Source organism: Gopherus flavomarginatus, chromosome 4, assembly GCF_025201925.1.
Source record: "Gopherus flavomarginatus isolate rGopFla2 chromosome 4, rGopFla2.mat.asm, whole genome shotgun sequence".
Taxonomy (NCBI): domain Eukaryota; kingdom Metazoa; phylum Chordata; order Testudines; family Testudinidae; genus Gopherus; species Gopherus flavomarginatus.
In genome coordinates, this window is record NC_066620.1 from 113,182,143 (window position 1) to 113,201,538 (window position 19,396).

Consider the following 19,396-nt stretch of genomic DNA (forward strand, 5'->3'; position numbering starts at 1 on the left):
TAGGTCCTGCTCAAACTCCGCAGGGGCAGAGCGCGCATCATCATGATCACTCCAGAGTGGTCCAGGCAGCACTGATATACCACGTTGCTCGGCCTGTCAATAACCAACCCAATTACCCTGCCACCCCACCCAAACCTCATCACTCAGGGCAACGACAAGCTTCGTCACCCGGACCTGCAACCTCTTCGCCTCACGGTGTGGCCGCTGCGTAACTGAGCCGGGGTGACAGGAAGCCTTCCACCTGGTCAACGTACCGGGCTGAGTGGAAGCGTTTCTTCTACAGCTGCAATACGCTCGATCTTGCTCCTACTGAGGTCTCGATCCCCTCTATTTGGCCTGCCTCTGGCCTTCAGCGGCAGGACCTGGCGGTATCATCGCTGAGGGTACACTCGGCAGCCATCTCTACCTTCCAGCCAGGCTAAGGTGGATGTTCCGTGTTCTCACACTCTATGGGTTCGAGGTCCCTCAAGGGCTTGGAGCGCTTGCACCCTCGGGTGCGCCGCCCAGCCCCAACCTTGGGACCTCAACCTAGTTTTAACTAGACTTATGTCTCCCCCATTCGAGCCGTTCGCGACCGGCCCTCTGCTATACCTGTCTTGGGCGACAACTTTCCTCGTAGCTGTTACATCGGCCAGACGGGTCTCCGAGCTCAGACCTCTTACGGTGGTTCCGCCGTACACTAGGTTTCACAAAGACAAGGTGCAGTTATGACCGCACCCGGCTTTCCTCCCTAAGGTGGTTTCGGCCTTTCATGTTACCCACAGCTCAATGCAATGGGCGCAACCATTGCACTCCCTGGACATCTGTGGAGTGCTCGTATTTATATTGCGCTGACAGAACCATTTCGTAAGGTGCCCCAGCTCTGTCACGGTAGCAGACCAAAGGGAGGGCTTGCTTGTTTTCCTCTCAGAGGATCTCATCTTGGGTGATGGCGTACATCCGCACTTGTTATGATTTGGCTCATATTTCCCCAAGCCACATCACCGTGCATTCTACCAGGGCTCAGGCTTTATCTGCCGCCTTGCTGGCTCGTGTTCCTATCCACGAGATCTGTCGCGCAGCTCCATTCGTCCTTGGTCCATACCTTTGCTTCGCAGTATGCCCTGATTCAACAGTCAAGAGATGCTGTAGCCTCTGGCTCAGCAGTTTTCATTCTGCCACATTTCACTCCGACCCCACCGCCTACGTAAGGCTTGGGATTCACCTAACTGGAATGGATATGAGCAATCACTCGAAGAAGAAAAGACGGTTACTCACCTTTGTAACTGGTGTTCTTCGAGATGTGTTGCTCATATCCATTCCACACCCGCCCTCCTTCCCCACTGTCGGAGTAGCCGGCAAGAAGGAACTGAGGAGCGGGTGGGCCGGCAGGGGTATATATCGAGCACCATGACGGCGCCACTCTAGGGGGCGACCTGCCAGCCCACTGAGTTGCTAGGGTAAAAGTTTTCCGACGAATGTGCACGCACGGCGCACACACCTTACTGGAATGGATATGAGCAACACATCTCGAAGAACAACAGTTACAAAGGTGAGTAACCGTCTTTTCTCCAGTTGGAGCCAGCCCAGCCGAGTCTGAAGAGCGTGGCTTCCTCTGCTAGGAAGGAAGAGTTAACTCCTGCAGTACCAGTGCAGGGCTGCTCTGCCCCGTCACAGCCTGGTTTACACTAAAAAGTTAGATCGACCCCACTACATCATTCACCACACTCTTGAGTGATGTACGTAAGCATTCGAGGGAGGTGGATTAACTACAGCGAAAACCCCTCCAGTCGCTGTAATGAGTGTCTGCACTGAAGCACTACAGCAGCGCAGCTGCAGTGCTGCAACTGTGACACTGTAGTGGCTGAAGTGTATACGTAGGTTTACCCACACAAAAGTCCCTTTTTGAAGCCAATATCTAACTTCAGTAAACCACTGGACAAAGCAAGTGTTGCTGATTTTTTTTTTTTATTGGAAGTTTAAACCCTCCCATGTAGATTCTTTTTACGGGTAGGAGTAAAGTTCTGTTTTACCAAGTTTAAGTAGGACCTTGCATTGGCTTATTGGATTTTTCTTGGGGCTGCCAGCCAGATCAGACAGACCACACTCGATCTTGTGCTGTGACAATTGAGAGTAGCGGGGCTGACGGCTTTGTTGTTTCATTATGTATATACCATTAAGGCAGCTCACAGGGATCAGATTTCTAATATAATTGAAGGGAAAATTTCCCTGTATATTTCACGCAAATTAGTACAGAAGATAAAAGAAAGAGCTTATTGTTTTTTGTCTTTTATTTTGAGTGTTTTGTTTAGTGGACAGACTGGGGGATTTATATAATAAACTGGAACCCACTGTAGAAAGACATGGCCATCCTTGGGGAGACAGTTGAATGTTTTCAAACTGCTATAGAGGTTTCCAGGGACGAGAGAGGGAAGAGGAATATAGAGGAGGGGATAGTAATGGTGTGAACTGACCTGTGTGCTGTAGAAGTAGCCTAAGAATGGTAGAGCAAATTCTGCAAATTCACAGCGCTATATTCTGGGTTTTTTGAGTGCAAGTAGCACCTATTAGCACCTTGCTCTATTTAGGTCAGGCTAGGGTTCTGCTGTAGCAAAGAACTTGAGCATACACAGTTAAGGACATGCTTAACATTGAGCATGAGTACCACTGACTTTGAAGACAATTCAACAAACGTGTTTTGAATGGTTTCCTGGAACTATTTTTGTCCTTGTTGTTGCTGCGTGTGGAATGCTTTAAAATAGTGGTTAAAAACGCAACTTAACCCCTCATCTCAACCCCTGATTTGTTTTTAGCCCAGAAGATCCAACAGTTGTGGCAGAAGATTAACGGTGATCAGAACTAATTACAAAAACTGCTCTGAAGAGTAAATTTTGTTGAAACAGTTTTTGAATATAGTTTGGTCCTAGCCAGACAAATGACTATGTCCAAAACCATGTTACAAGAAAACTAGGTTTGAACTAAGTTTAAATATTGCCACTATTTCAGACATCTCCACCTGTAGTAAGAATTGGGCATTAGAGTACACTCTCTTTTTTTTCTCTGGCAAAATAAATTGTTAGATGATGTCAACTGAGTGATTCCAACTTTTTATTATGTATGGATCACACCTGATGATATATGTATGCAGTGACTTTCAAAGACTGTTATCGTGGCTGTGAAACAAAAGTTGCTTTCTTTGTTGGTTATTCTGCTTGACGCTCTGGATATAGATACAGTGGATGAATTCAATGTAGCCAAACTGTGGCAGGATTAGTCAGAGTAGAGGGCAGTTTCTTGTAGAATGGTACACGCACAGACGCTAACTCTCTTTGGAGACAGAAGAAATTAGGTAAGAATGAGAAGGTGAAAGACCATCCAGGGCTCCTGTGGTTCAGATACACATTTTAGAAGGTAGGAAAACTGCCTAATCTCTAGTTAATTTTTCCAGCTATGGTTATGCTGATTGAGGATACTCACCACATAATTTATAGCCAATTGGAGGTGAGAAGGCTAAAGATACAGTTTCAGTACTCTGGTGCTCAAATCAATCAGGAATAGGGTAGTGTGGTTTCTGGCTGTCTGAAAAAGTACGTGACTGAAATATTTAGGAAAAGATGCCCATCCTTTCCAAATGATATATATAAATTCAGCAAATTTTTGGATAACTGGAGGACTTTGTCAGGAATGTGTATAACGGGTATTGGGATGTTCTGTTTTTTGCTATGTATAGTGAAAAATTACTCTTTGTGAGGAAAAAACCTTAAAGAAAAGCTATGCCACATAAAGTTAGTAGATATTGTATTCTCATGGCTAATGTAATCAATGGACATAAGGGTTATACAGAACAGAAGAACACTGCACCTGAGTTGGAAATATGCCAAGGAGGAGCTGCAATACATCTCATTTTGAGAGGCTGTAATAATTTCTAGGCATTAGCCTACATACTTTTGAAGAATGAACTGGCTTTATTTACTCCTCTCATGTGAGATTATATATGTAAAAAAGGTCCTGGAAGAACCAATGCAGAGCCACAGAGAGCACAGCAATCTGGGATGTAGTACTTTCACAGAGAAAACTAGCTTCACAAGGCATATAGGGATCTGAAGGTGAAGGCAGCAGGAGTTGCTAAGGAGGGAAATTGATGAGGAGAATTCATGTGGATGATCATCTGGAATTATAAAACTTGTTCTCTGAGTGATCCTGAAATGTCTGTGAGACTGTTTAGGATAGGCAACCTGATTTAAGCAATTTATTCAGGTTCAGCCCTGTAAAAGACTTCATGACCATTATACAGGCTCCAACTAAATGACAGACCCAGTGGGACATGTTCCAGTCTCTCGGTTGTAAATCACCAGATAAAAAGAAAATGTCCTTCCGTAATTCTGACCGCTAATTTCCAATACTGAACTGTAAGGTTGGAAAGTTTATACAGGTATCACGGACAACCAAACTAAGCCCTTCTGAGATAGTCACATACCTGCTCAGTGTAGTTTACGTGCTTTATTGAGAATGGAACCCTGTCAACCCAACCATTGCACAGAACTGCTTAAAAAATCAGGCTTCTGCTTAGTACTATATGAGGAAGAGGAGTTGGATATTCACCTACTTGCTGAATGAACTTTCCTTTGTGAATGAACCAGACATTTAAACAAATTTTTAAATATAGATGTAGAAGAAAATCCTGTGGGTGAAATTACTAATAAGAGATGTACAACAGACAAAAAAGAACCAAAGGGAGAAGAGGTGGTGGTGGCCAAAGAGACCAAAGATTAGATGGAGGAAATTGAAGAATAATTATTTCAGAAGCTATAGCAAGCCCTAACCACTGCCAACAAATAATGTGGCTCCATGGAGTAGTGAATGCACAGTTTATCATTGTTTCTGAAGCAAAGTGACATTAATTAACTGATTACTTTGGCAGAGGACTATAGTAACTCATAGAAAATGCTTTTAACCACAGAGTAATTGGAAATGTTTTTTTGGCAGTGTATTGTTTTATGCTACTATAGTATCTTTGTAGTATTGACTATCATTAAAAGGCAAACTATGTTAAAAGACACAATCTCATTAGCCTAAATATTGTTTTGTCGTACTTTATAAGGCTAAAACACTGCTTTTAAAGATGCTGTTTGCCTCATTATTGTTAAAATAATATAAAATGATAACAGTGGAGGTGACAGGTTCCACAGTATTGTGATAAAATGAAGTATCAACATTAAAACTATCAATAATAAGCCAAAGTTTTGTTTATATAATAGTTTTTTCTTTGACTGCTTGCTCATATCGATTCCGTTCTAGGTATACACACGCTCAAGTGCACACACATCTGAGATTTTTGCTTTAGCAGTATCTGTAGGGTCAGCTGTGGTGCCCTCTTGAGTGCTGCACTCATGTATCAGTATATCAGGCACTACCGGCCCTACACCCTTTCAGTTCTTTCTTACCACCTGTGATGGTTGGTTGAAGAACATTTTTCCCTTGCCTAGCAAGGGTTAGCAGTTCTCTCTCTCCTGTCTTTAAGCCTTAGAACCGTAAGTTTGTTTGTATGTAGTTGTTAAGGAGTGTAGTTAGAAGTTAGAGTGCCAGTGGGTACTTTGTCCCAGGCATAGCTTGCCCTGGTCTCTGGGTTTTAAGTACTATTCTGATTGTAACAGGCCTTTGCCTGTTAGTGACTCCCATAGCAGCTGCCTGAAGTTCTTGGGAGAATCACATGTGAAGGACAAATCTTGCATCTGTAAGAACTTTCACCTCAGAATACAGAAGGAGTGCAAGATTTGTTTGAGGGCCCTTCTCACGGAAGCTGCTCTCTGTCTGGCCTCAAAGCCATCCCAACTGGACTCTAGTCCCAGTATTTCGGCCTCAGTACGTAGTGCACTCCCAGCACCGGGCTCTACCCAGTACTGCTTGCCTTCACTGGTGCTCAAGAAGAAGTCAAAGAAGTGTGACTCACCAGCACTGAGCAGGAAGGGCCAAGGGGCATTGGGTAAAGGATCCAGTTTGGGCCACTCGCTTACTCTGGAGCTACATGGGTTGCCTGCCCAATGGGGCCCCCTAGTGCCCTGAAGGATCTACCACTGACTCCCGAGAGCAGTGAGGGACCCAGACTCATGACAGGGCTGACACCTTCCCAGGCCCACTTGGCGCCCAGAGAGCAAAGGCCTCTACCAGTGCTGCTGGCACCATGCACGTCACAGGAAGCAGCAAGGGTTCCCTACAAGGGCAAGCCAGCCGTAAAGACCTCTCAGAGGGCAAGTGATCGCCACTTGTCTCCAGAGGCGAGACAGTGCTTTCTGTCTCCGTGCCCCAAATCTCCAGCTTCTCAGCCCAGATCTCCCACAAGATGTTCCAGCTTGTCGGCACCACGATCGTAGTCTCTGCCCTCTCAATGCAGATCGCCCAGGGGAGACATTGGTGCTGGCGATGTGGTGACCGGTTACCGCCAACCATCTCCTCAGATCCCCGTCTCCTAGACCGTGGGAACAGTCTCCAACACAGTACTGGACTTCCCTCCTCCAGCACCAATCTACTCAAGACGTTGGTCACCGGTGGCAACTGTTAGCCATCAGACACAGCTTTGACGGCCTCACTGTAGTCACCGGAAAGGGATTCCTCTGGCACGGAAAGGGAGTTCAGCCCCTCACCGAGGCAGCACTGGTGCAACTGAGCACCTGAGGCTACATCACCTCCACAATGTCTTAACAGCAGGACCAGTGGCCTGCACTGTGACCCTACTGGACTGCGTGGGGTATGCCTGTGATGGTGATGCCCCCTTCCCACCATTCTTCAGCCGCCACCTTGGAGCAGCAACCGGCAGCACTGGGCTGAGTCCGCAAAACTCCTTTGGACAGCGGGGATAGGAGCGAGTGCCCACCCCAAAGTCCCCTTTCCCCACGGGGGATTATTCCCCTGGTGATCCAGTCATCATCTTCGTCTCTAGATGCAGTGGTGGCAAGGCCCTCTCATGCCATCCCACCAGATGACTTTAAAGAACACCAGACCCTGCTTCAGAGGTTGGCCATCAACTTGGGCCCAGAGGTAAAGGAGATGGCTGAACATGCGAACACCCTGTTTAATGTACTCTTGGCATCTACCCCTACCTGTGTCATGCTATCGGTACATGATGGGGTCTTAAAAATAGCCAAAGCTCTCTGGCAAACCATCCCTCCCATATCCAAGAGGGCTGAGGAAAAAGTATTTTGTCCTTGCCAAGGGTTTTGAATTCTTGTACATCTATCTACCTCCAGGTTGGCTCATCATCTCTGCAGCCAACAAGAAAGATAGACGGGCAAAACCAGTTTGACCACCAAAAATAAGACGGTCAAGAGGCTGGACCTCTTTGGAAGAAAGATTTATTCAATAGCCAGCCTTCAGTTCCGGGTGGCTAACCACTAGGCTCTTCTGGGCAGATGCATCTTTAACTTATAGGACTCCTTCCGTAAGTTCCAGCAGTCCCTGCCCCAGGACTCAGTCCAGGAATTTGGGGCCTTGGTGGAGGTGCGTACAGCAGCTGCAAGGTGCTCCCTCCAAATGGCGTGGGATGCAGCTGATTCAGCAGTGAGTGAGGCCTGTTCAGCTCAGATACCTTGATCTGAGGTCCAGCACATAAACCTTTTTCATTTGGCCAGGCAGGTTGCTCTGGTGGAGGGCTTTCTGCCACCCAACACGTCCAAAAAGAAGAAACAAATGAACTTAATTCTTAAATACCAACTTTATAAAATCTTATAATAATAATTTTATTAACAACTACTTAATTTCTACAACATAACATAGCTATTTTATAATCCACATAATCTTCACAGTGATACATAAACATAATAAAAGAAATTAAATCTAAACAGGGCAGTCCCCACAGAAACACAGTGAGAAGAAATTCTGAATTCCCAGAAGCTTAGGTTGAGTTCATCTGAGTCTCAGTTACAGTCTTTGATCACCAAAATCTCTACAGTCTGCAGAATCAGAAGCACTGCATCAATATCTTCCCTTCACTTGCTTGTAGAAATCTTCAGCTGGAATCCATGCAGACTCTTCTTTCTCCTCTACTGAAATCACTCAGTTAGCTAGCTAACTAACCAACCACTCACTTTAAGTATACAGGGGAAGAAGGAAAAAAAGAATTACAAGAAAAATACAAACTGAGAATAGCAAAATATAAGTAACTCCCTATCATCACATTTAAATAAGAGAAAAGTTAGTGAATCATACTAGTTTAGACAATTTAACTAAAACAGTTTGGCTAAAATCAAACATTCCCAAGTATACAATTAAAATAAAAAATTAGGTTTTCCTCCCTGTTTCTGCTTTTATAATTAGCACTTCCAGGAGGGTTAACAATATCACTAACCTGCTGCAAAATACTTCAGAGTTATGGAGAAACAGCCTGCTTTCTGCTCCTGTGGCTCAGCTTCTCCCAACCCACAGAGGGCACAGGGCCTTTTACAAAGTAGCTGCCCTGGCTACTTACACTCATGGATAAGTCTGCGAGTTTTCACAGAAGTCACAGATTCTCCCCCACCAGCAGCATTTGAGTGTGGGAGAGGACAAGGGGTTGGGGCACGGGGCGAGGTGAGGTGGGCTGTGGGTGGAGCTTACCTGGGGGGCTCCCTGGAAGTGGCGACATCCCCCTCACTCAGCTGCTAGGTGAAGGCATGGCCAGGCAGTTCTGTGCACTGCCTCTACCTGCAAGCACCACCCCCACATCTCCCATTGACCCTGGTTTCCTGTGTGGGTTGGGAGTAGCTGAGCAAGAGGGATGTCGCCACTTCTGGGGAGCCTCCCAGATAAGCCTGCCCAGAGTCCACCTCACTTCATCCCATGCCCCAACCGTCTACCTCCTCCCACATACAAACTCTGCTGCTGCTGGAGGGAGTTGTGTGCAGAGACAGGTAGGAAGTCTGTCAGCCCTGCCAACCCCCCCTACCAGCACCAGTGGGGGTCCCAGGCCATGCCCTGCTGGCCGCTCTACCCCTCCCCCCGCAAGTTTTAGTCACGAGTATTTTTAGTAAAAGTCGTGGACAGGTCACGACAGGGCTGTGAATTTTTGTTTACTGCCCATCGCCTGTCCGTTACTTTTACTAAAAATACCCTTGACTAAAATGTAGCCTTACTAATGGAGTCACAGTCAAGCCACTGGCAACCCATTGAGCATACCCAAAACTATCACACTCAATTCCAGAAACTTCTGAGTGTGCAATGCTAATCGTGCATCTGCCAAACAATGACCTAGACACAACTCCTATCTCCCCAGATAGTTAAAGAGTTATCTCCCTATTAGGCACCTGCGTTGCATTTGCAATATCAGGGCCTAACAAATTGTAACCCTTTGAGCTTGTATTGCACCATTTAATGACATATATAAATATTTTCCAATGGTTAAACATTTACGAGTAAATCACTTATGAATATGACTAATACCACTGGTTTAACAGGGGTATAGTGCAGCTGGATGCTGTACAAGGTTTCCTAAGGATCTGTGCCAATGCATCTGAATCTTAACCTGAAAAATCCCCATTATTCAAACTCTGGGCTCCTTATGAGCAGATATTACCTGTTGTGCTAAATTGAGTTGGGTTTTGTGGTTGGAAACTAGAGTGAGACCTTAGAAGTCATTTTTACTTGAAACCTAAACTAGGATTTGAACCCTTGTCTCTCATGGCAAAAAGCTGGTGATCTTAAATCTGTGCTATTTGGCTGCCCTCTGCTCCACCTGCTTGAAAAAAAAAGAAAGATGAAATATCTTGAGCAAAGGTATAGCATTTAAGTATTGTCATGTTTAGCAATTTTCAGATGTCTCTGTCTTTTAAAGATGTTTTCTTAGAAGATACACAGTAGAAGAAACCAGTAACAAAAAGATAAATCCATAGATGATGAAAGGATTTTCTTGAGCTTAGCCAATGTAATAATTTCAAAAGGAATAAATTGACAGGTAGCACTTTTTCAAATGCACTGTATAAAGAGTGAATAAAATAAACATCAAGATGTGTTGTGGTAGGAAGTCAGATGATCAAAGAGAGATACTGAATAGACATACTTATTCGTTCAGATAAAATAAGGAAGTAATTCCTTTGAAAGGTTTTGTGATCATTTCTGACTGAAAACTTTGTATGCACTACTCAGAAATACAATGAAAAGAAAGGCAGTGTAGCTTAAATAATAGTGTGTGTTCTGAGCACGAGGTGGCATGTGGACATTGCTTGTGCTATTGCTCCGAATCATTTGAATGGAAATATTGGATTAACTAACCTTGTGTCAGGTCTATTAGTTAGATAAACCCTCCAACTGTTACTGACTGAAGGATGCATAGTTGCAACAGAAAGATGGTGCTTCTTTTCATTAAGAGTTTTGTGAAACATGTCCTGCTAACATAATGTTTTTAAAATAAAGCGGTTTATTAGAACAGGATAACAAGCAAAAATTCACAGGTTTGTCTTTTCACAGGGAGTTTCAGCCCAGTAGGAAGTCCTCTTAGCCGAACACCATCAGTCAGACTACAGACGGTAAGGAATTCTATTTATGCATTTAAAAAAATTGATAATGTTAAACTATAAAATGGCATTCTTCACAAATTGCTTTGTAGAAAAGATTTCTTGCTTCCTTTTGTGAATAAAAGGAAGTATCTTTAAGGAAACTTTCATGGCTGTGTAGGCTTTTACCTCATGTTGATATAGAGGTCAGATATATTTTTTTTAAAGGTGAAATATAGTCTTCCCTCTCGCATACGCTCGTGCGCTCGCGCTCTCTCTCTCTCTCTCTCTCTCTCTCTCTCATATTGTTTAGAAATGAATATGTCAGAATCACATTTCTGTATTCTTGGTATTTAGCAGGAATATGGGCAATACTAAGTCAGGAAGGGAAAATGTTGTAACTTAAAATTGGCTATTGGATCAGTTGCAGCTGTTTTTTTACCATTAGCTCACCTACATCTTATTTCAAGCACTGTTTGTACCAGCTGGCTTATGGTAACCCAAGTGAAATCACTAATATCTTCTGTGTATTCCTTGTATATATAGGAAGTGGTTGGTGATGATGTATACTCTGTCCTGATCCTTCTCTCCTAACACAAAAGAACTCCCAACCTCTATAAATTTAGTTAACTACAACTATACAATCATTAAAGTATGTTTTTTTAAAATACCAAGCAGGGACTAGTTGTAGAAGAGGTAGTGTTCTTAACACTTTGTGTTTTGCCCCTAAAAAAATGGGCCTACTCCACTTGGATGTTAACCCCCTGGTGCCTGCAGTCGAAATGTCCTGACCTAATGTGATATGGTAATTGCCTGCCAGCTGCTGGCCTCCAGAGGGTTCATCGGAAAGGGACATAAATTAGGTTGTGCCCTTAGTTCCCAGAACCTGTTCCACCCTTTTATTTCCATCTCATTCAGACCTTTCCTTCACAAAATCCTTTAATGTGTCTTTGTATCAGGCTGATGTGATAAATAAGAATTCTCTTGAAAAACAATGCTGAAAATATAGTTTTGCACTCATCTTTTTCTCTGTTGGCTAAGTGACTATTATTGTTTGCGTATTTTATACATATTTAATTCTAGATGTTAGCCAATTATTAGGAAAAAATAGGAATTATTCAATATGTATATCAGTGCTTTTCTGCTACAGCAAGCCTTAGAAGTGTCTGTAGCATACACTCATTTTGGGAAGGGATTAATAAATAAATTAGCAGTTTTCTGTTAAACTTGGTGGGATTGAGTATATTTTCGTTAACCCTTTTTCTAGTGATGTTATAAATAAAGTCGTAATAGCATGGAAGTGATATTCTTTAAAGAAAGAAAGGAAATGTTGCCAATTAAGGACAAAATAGATCAAATAGTTTTGCTGTGTATTTGATTAATCTCAGGAGTTAGATTATTTCACATACTTATGAACTCATCTTTTATTTTTTTCTTTCTTTATCTCTGTAGGCTTTGCTGAGGCAGCTGTGTTTGCATTTCTGTTCTCTGTGCACTGTAGGATTCAATAAAGTACAGCCTGGCGCAGTTTTTCCTCTAGGCAGATTATAGATTCTCATGCTCATTAAATGCTGAAGGGCTATAATCAAATAAGGATCATATTCATTTGAAACCCAAGGAAGTAACATTTACAGTAGTTTCGGGATGTTAGATATATTAATTAAGACCAAAGCCCACTACAGTATTTTACAATGTTACTACTTTCTCTATGCTTATAGCATTTTAATGTAACTATTAACACTTTCTCTTGTTTTTTTTTTCCTTTGTGTATACATGGAATGTATACATGAAGATTCAATATTAAGTGTTAATTTAAGGATTCTTCCCATTTTCAAGGTAATAACCTAACTTCGATATTTCTCAGACAATTTTCATTTTGAGGAACATCAGTCATCTTATTCCCAAAGTCACCTATATTCCACACAAAATTAATGTCCCCTCATTCTTATTATTGAAGATATCTCAGACACTGCATGGAATGAAATGGCCCAGATCTACTAGATCTGATTGAGACTACATGAAGAAATTAAGGATGAACTAGCTCATGTGGAGTCCCCAGCCAACCTAGATGCCTTCATCGACCTCATCATATGCATCAACAATAGGCTCCACAAGAGACATGAGGAAAGGAAGGAATATGGGCCACCACCCAACTGGTGTACATTGGTACCCATCTCCAACCTGGACCTTGAACCCAAGCTGCTGGATACCACCCACTGCCATGTGACCCTTGAGGGAAAAAAGTGCCATCGCTGCCATGAGCTATGTTTCTATTGAGGATCTAGCCATGCAACTGCCCATCATGATCTGTAGCATGGCCCAGTTGAGGAAATGACTATGCTCAGGATCAGTAGAGGGGGGTTGGCCTGGGCAAACCCCAAGATAATATTCCCCCTGCTCTTCACTGATGCACATCTCAGGCACAGTGAGTGCTCCCTGTGGCCTAAAGTCTGGATCTGCCACCATGTTACAGGAGAGCTTTACCAAATTCCTCCACAGCGGGCACTGGTAGATTCCTGTGCAGCAGACAACTTTATAGATGCTGATACAGCCCAATCCCTGGGTATTCTGTTATGAACAAAGATGGTCCTTGTTCTACTTGAAACTATAGATGGTTCACTCTTCTTGTTGGGGCTAATGAAACAGGAAACAGTGCCTTTAGAAGTTGTCATTCAGGACCATCGGAAGCCCTTCATTTTGAGATGATCCACTCACCCCACTTCCCAATAATCCTTTTCATTTTGTGGGTGACAATTCATGAGCCACCCGTTCTTTGTCATGAGCACAGAGTTAGCTTCCTGTCTGAGTTCTGCCAGCAAGTCTACCTATGTACACCCACCTGACAAACCCTGGAACCAAGATACTCCCGCTTCTGGGCCCTGGCTTGGGTCAGGTGGGACCATCACCAGAGTGATTTTGGCACTGCTCCCCAAATACAGTGACTGTGGTGTCGTCTTCGAGAAGTAGAATGCTAACACCCTACTACCCCATTAGTATTATGACTGCCTGATTGAGCTGTATCGAGGGGTCAAGATGCCATTTGGCCATATATATGTGATGTGAGAATCTGACGTGGCTGCCCTGCATTCTTATCTCCAGGAGAATCTGCCTAAGGGTTTCTTTCAGCCATCTACCTCTCCCACCAGGGCCCTGGTTCTGTTCGTTAAAAAGAAAGATGGAACCCTGCACTTATGCATGGATTCCAAGGCCCTCAGTCAGGTTATCATCAAGAATCAAAACCCCTCTTCGACTTATTCTCGAACTACTGGATCATTTGCAATTAGCCCAGGTATTCAGGTAAAACTTGAGTTGTGAGGGGCCTGTGACAGGTTGGACCCACACCTCGTCCAGGGTGCCATCTGATGTGCTGGGGTTTAACTGAGCCTCCCCTGCCCAGCCAGCCTGGGTTCCCTCTCCCTGCTTTGCTGAATTAGGCTTTCTGGCCTCTTGTAGTGCGCGCACGCGCACACACACACACACACACACGTCGAGCCACACCCCACTGCAGACACAGACTGAAGTCAGCTCTGTGTGAGAGGGCTTCCCCAGCACTCACATGCTCACCCCTTTTGGCAGACAAATCCAAAATACTACTGCCTTGCACTATATAGAAATGTCTGTACAGCACAAGCTCATAAAATTCTCCCTCTTCCTCAATGTGAAGAGAGATATGCATGACAACACCTCCCCACCGCCTGTAAGAAATTGCATAAACTGGGTTTAATAATAAACAGAAAGAAATTATTAACTATAAAAGGCAGATTTTAAGTGATTCAAGGGATTGCAAACAGAACAAAGCAGATTACTAAGCAAATTAAACAAAACACACAAACTAAGCTTGACACACTAGATAGGTAGAATGCAAATTAGCAGATTCTCACCCTGAGTGATAAACAAGCAGGCAGATTCTTAAGAGACCAGTTGCCTTGGCTTTCCCGGGTTTTCATATACACGTTAAAGATCTTAGCCTGGGACCATCACTTTTCACAGTTCATTCTTTGTTCCTCAGGTGTTTTCAAGTGTGTTGTTGTAGGGAGAGTGAGGCCCCTCATGTTGTCATTGTCCCTCTTTTATATCTTCCCCCAACTTACTGGAAAGCTTTTTTGCTATGACCTGGGTCAAATGGTTCCCATTGTATAGAGTTATCTGACCTGGGTCAAACAGTTCCCATTACGTAGAGCTATATCTGAGAGGTTTCTATTGCACACAGTTCCTGGGGTAATCCTTATGCTTGTGTCATTTCTTCAATAAGCCACTAACATTGTTTGGCCTCATCCAACATAGCATATTTGAAATACAGAGACATGGTCAATATTCCCAACTTCAGATACAAAAATGATACATGCACACAAATTGGATAAACACATTCAGTAAATCATAACCTTTCCAATGATACCTTACATGAGGCATCTTGCATAAAGTACATCTGTTATGTCATTTCCATATAATAAGAATATTTCCATAAAGAATATGGAGTGTTATGTCACAGGACCTACAACCTGGTTCAAATCCAAGCTGGAGTTGAGTGGAAGACAGATTTTCAAACCTGTTATAGCCACTACAATTACCCAGTAATGCAGTTTGGCCTCACAGATACCCTTGCAACATTCCAGCACTTCATGAGTGAGGTATTCCATGACATCCTAAATCAGTATGTTGTAGTCTACATAGATGATATCTCCATCTTTGCTGAGGATCACAAGCTACACACCAAGCATGTCCAGTCAGTCCTGAAATGGCTCTGCCAACATGGCCTGTATGCAAAGTTGGAAAAATGTATCTTTGACCAGTGCTTCATGGAGTTCCTGGGCTACATTCTCTCCCCCAAGGGCTTCCAAATGGACTCCAAAAAGGTGGAGGCAGTACAGGCCTTGGTGCTCACCCAAAATATCAAGGAGCTACAATACTTCCTGGGGTTCACTAACTTTTGTAGGCTGTTCATCTCTGGATTTTCAGGCCACATCACCCCATTGACAGCACTTCTCCTCAAAAATACCACCTTCAGCTGGTCTCCAGAGGCCTAGTGAGCATTCCCCCACCCCAATCCCAACCCAACATGACCCTTTGTTGTCAAGACTGATGCCTCCAATGTGGCAATTAGGACAATACTCTCTCGAAGAGGTGATTCCCCAGTGGCTCCTCTTGCTTTGTGTGTATTATTCATGGAAGTTAACTGCAGCTGAACAGAAATGTCTAGTTAAGGAGCTTCTAGCCTTCAAAGCAGCTTTAGAAGAGCGTTGCGGCTATCTGGAGGGTGCTTAGTACCCAGGACAGGTTTACTTTGATCGTAAAAACTGAGTACTGCTGAGCCAAGACCCTTAACCAGATGCAGTTTCGCTGGGCCCTGTTCTTTGCATGCTTCAGTTTCACCATCATGTACCACTCAGGAGCCCAGAACAAGACCGCCAGTGCCTCATCTCAAAAAGGGGAATATCTCACCAGCCAAGAGCCCCCCTATGCTGAGCCCTTCCCACCAATTCTTAAGCTCCCGAACTTCCTGGATGCTGCAGTTCCTCAGGACTTCATGTCAATAATCCACTCAGCTGCAGAGAAGGATCCCCTTCCCAAGGAATTTGAGGCAGCAAGCCAAGGGCAACAGTAGGTCCAGGATGCCTTGCTCTCTGTCAAGGGCTACTTGAACATTCCACTGGGACCCCCTCAGTTAGAAGTACTATGGGTCTGTCATGACTCACCATTAGCAGGCCATTTGGGTAGCTTCAAGACTCTCTGTTTGGCTGTCCACTTCTTCTGGTGGTCCTGAGTGCACACAATAATGGACTTGTATGTTGATTTTTGTGAGGCATGCCTGCACCACGATGCACACTCAAAACCCTTCAACATCCTAGTGTCTTCTGAGAGCCCGTCCAGGCTTTGGGCAATCATTACCCTGAACTTTATAGTCAAGCTCCCTGTGTCTAACAAGGACACTGATCTGTCTCCATGGACTCCCAGAGCAAGTCACAATTGATAAGGGTCTGCAGTTTGTGTTGTGGTTTTGGAACAAAATCCTAAATTACTTAGGATCTGTGCTTACACATCCGTTGCTTATCCCCCACAAACTGAGAGTCAGTCTGAGGAAGCAGTCAAGTATTAGAACAATACTTGTGGTGCTTTATTAATTTCCACTAGGAGAACTGGTCGAGCTTCCTACCCCAAGCAGAGTTTGCTTACAACAGCGCTGATCATATGTCCACCATGCAGAATCCGTTCCATGCAAACTGTGGCCTCCACTCCCATTTCCACCCAGCTGCATTTGTCTCCTCCACCAATCCTGTAGCCGCTGAGTGGGTGTGTTTGATCCATGATGTCCAAGAAGAACTCAAGGCACATATAGACAAGGCCAAGGAAGTTTACAAGTGGTTTGCTGACCTCCAGTGCTGGGAAGTCCTGGCATTCATCACTGGGCAAAAAGTCTGACTAACAGCTCAACACATCCACGCTGACTGGCTTTGTCATAAGTGGATTACCAATACCTTGGGCCATATTCCATCAGCCAGATAATCAACGCAGTGATCATGAGGTTTCAGTTATTCAGATCCCACCAGAACCACACAGTGTTCCACGTATCCTTGCTAAAACTCTATGTGGACAACCCCTTCACTTACTGGGCCCAGCCACTGCCTCCTTTGGAGCTGATCCAAGAGCACGAGTATGAAGTCTGTGAAATACTGGACTTGAAAATCAAATGCAGCTCCCTCTGGTACCTTGTAGGCTGGAGGACTGTGCCCTAGAGGATGATCCTGGGAGTCAGTATCCCAAATCCATGCCCCTGACCTCGTGGCAGCCCATCCAGACAAATATGGGCCGGCAGAGGGTGCCCAGCGGGTCTTGAATCAGGCCTGCAGAGCTGGTAGGCAGCAAACACCTCCACGCTGCCACCCAGCAGCAATTGTAACTGGTTCACACTCTCTCTATGACCAGCTGTGAACAAAGACCACAAGAGTCCCTGCCCTCAGGCTCCATCAGGCAGCAGCCTCATGGCTCCTGATTGGCTCCCTACCCTATATAAATCTAAGGGGCATTCTAGGAAGTGTCCTGACAACAGCACAGACCTCCTGTAACTGCCACAACAATTGTTGCTTCCTACTCTCAAACTCCTGGCTTTGACCTTGGCTTGATTTGGACCTTGCCTCCTGACCCAGACCCTGAAACCTATCTCAGGCTCTGATCTTAGGTATTAACCCTGGTCTGGAACTTGACTATGAACTCCTCCGCTACTCTCAGCCTCAGATTTGACCCTGCTCTTATCTTTGGTTCCCGCTGCCCTTGTTATGATCCTGACAAGATGCATCTGTTCAGAGGCAAGGCTATTATATATGTAATGTCTGACTGAGGTTAATTAGAGGAAAGCTCCTTATCCAACTAAAGAAAGGCAGAAGGTGTAAAAGAGTTAGTTAATACTTAATTGGTAAAGGAAGACAGTCCACATGTTTACTCTGTTGCAGTGAAGAACCTGTTTCTAAATCAAAGAAAAATGGCACCTGAATGCATAAGCAAACTTTATCATTAGAAATGTTTTCCTATTTCTTCCCTTAAGTTGTGATATTGGGATTTAAAGTATATGTGTTGAGTAGTAGAAATAAAACATTGCAGTATAGTCAAGAAAGATGACAATAAATGCATATATAATTCCTTTATACATAGAGTGCTTCTCCTCTTAGAGGCAATGAATGCTACTTAAGGTCCAAATCTTCTTGATGTGTGCTCAGTAAAGGTGCATGAATAATCCAGTGCACACATGCACAGCCCTCACCATCCAGTATCACTGAAAATGCTAATATAAGAAGCAGCTGTAAACACTTTAAATAGCTCCATTGTCAGGTTCCATGGTATCAAGGTCTTATTCCCACTTTTTGAACTTTAGCGTCCAGAAAGTGGAGACCTGCATGTACCCCTCTAAGCTCATTTCCTAGCTTAGATCTGATAATGCTGCCACCAACCAAAAATATAGTGTTTTGGTACACTTTCTGTCCCCCCAAAAACCTTCTCTGGGAAACCCAAGACCCAGATCCCTTGGGTCTTAAAACAGAGAGAAATAAACCTTTCCCCCTCCCAGATTTTCCCCTCCCTGGTTTTCCCTGAGATCACTGTGATTCAACTCCTTGAATCTTAAAACAGAGAGGAATTAACCTTCCCCCCCCACTTCCTTTTCCTCCACCAATCCCTGGTGAGTCCAGACCCAATTCCCCTGGGTCTTGCACAAGAAAAAACAAATCAATCAGATTCTTAAAAAAGAAAGCTTTTAATAAAAGAAAGTTTTTACTTTTTCTATCTCTGTAAAATCAAGATGGAAAATGTTTACAGGGTCTCAGCTTTACATAGACCAGAAGGACTCCCTCCCCACTAGCCTAAGCATAAGGTACAGCAAACAGAGGTAAAATATCCTTCCAGCAAAATACACATTTGCAAATAAAGAAAACAAACAAAAAGACTATTCCGCCTTCTAGCTATTACTTACTATTTTGAACACGAGAGACTGTTTCAGAAAGATTGGAGAAAACTGGTTGCACGACTGGCTCCTCTTAATCCCAAGAGAGAAGAGAGAACAACCCAAAAAGCACAAACAAAGACTTCCCTCCACCAAGATTTGAAAGTATCTTGTCCCCCGATTGGTCCTTTGGTCAGGTGTCAGCCAGGTTCACTGAGCTTGTTAACCCTTTATAGGTAAAGAGACATTAACCCTTAACTATTTATTTATAACAAATGGTGATGATGTAATTTGGTCTCCACTTGACTGTGTTCTGGAAAGCAGCAAAATATTTATGTATTTACTCTTCCCTTTAGTTGTTTCTTTATTATGGCTCAAGTTTTTTACGAGTACGAGGTCCTAACTAACTTCCCAATTACAGTAGAGGAACTTGGAAAGTTCTCCAGAAAACGTCAACTCTAATATCCTCACAACTGCAGCTCTCTCTCCCACAACTGAGGGACAACGGATGTTGATTTTAGACTGTAAC

General features: G+C 43.9%; 1 protein-coding gene across 5 annotated transcripts in view; it reads left to right on the plus strand.

The window, feature by feature from the left end:
* AHI1 (Abelson helper integration site 1) overlaps window positions 1-19,396 on the plus strand; it is a 197,158-nt gene that overhangs the window by 116,418 nt on the left and 61,344 nt on the right. For all 5 annotated transcript variants that reach the window (XM_050949466.1, XM_050949471.1, XM_050949469.1 and 2 more), the window contains one exon: window positions 10,414-10,472. In XM_050949466.1, the coding sequence (XP_050805423.1) occupies window positions 10,414-10,472 (59 nt within the window). The remainder of the gene's footprint in view (window positions 1-10,413; window positions 10,473-19,396) is intronic.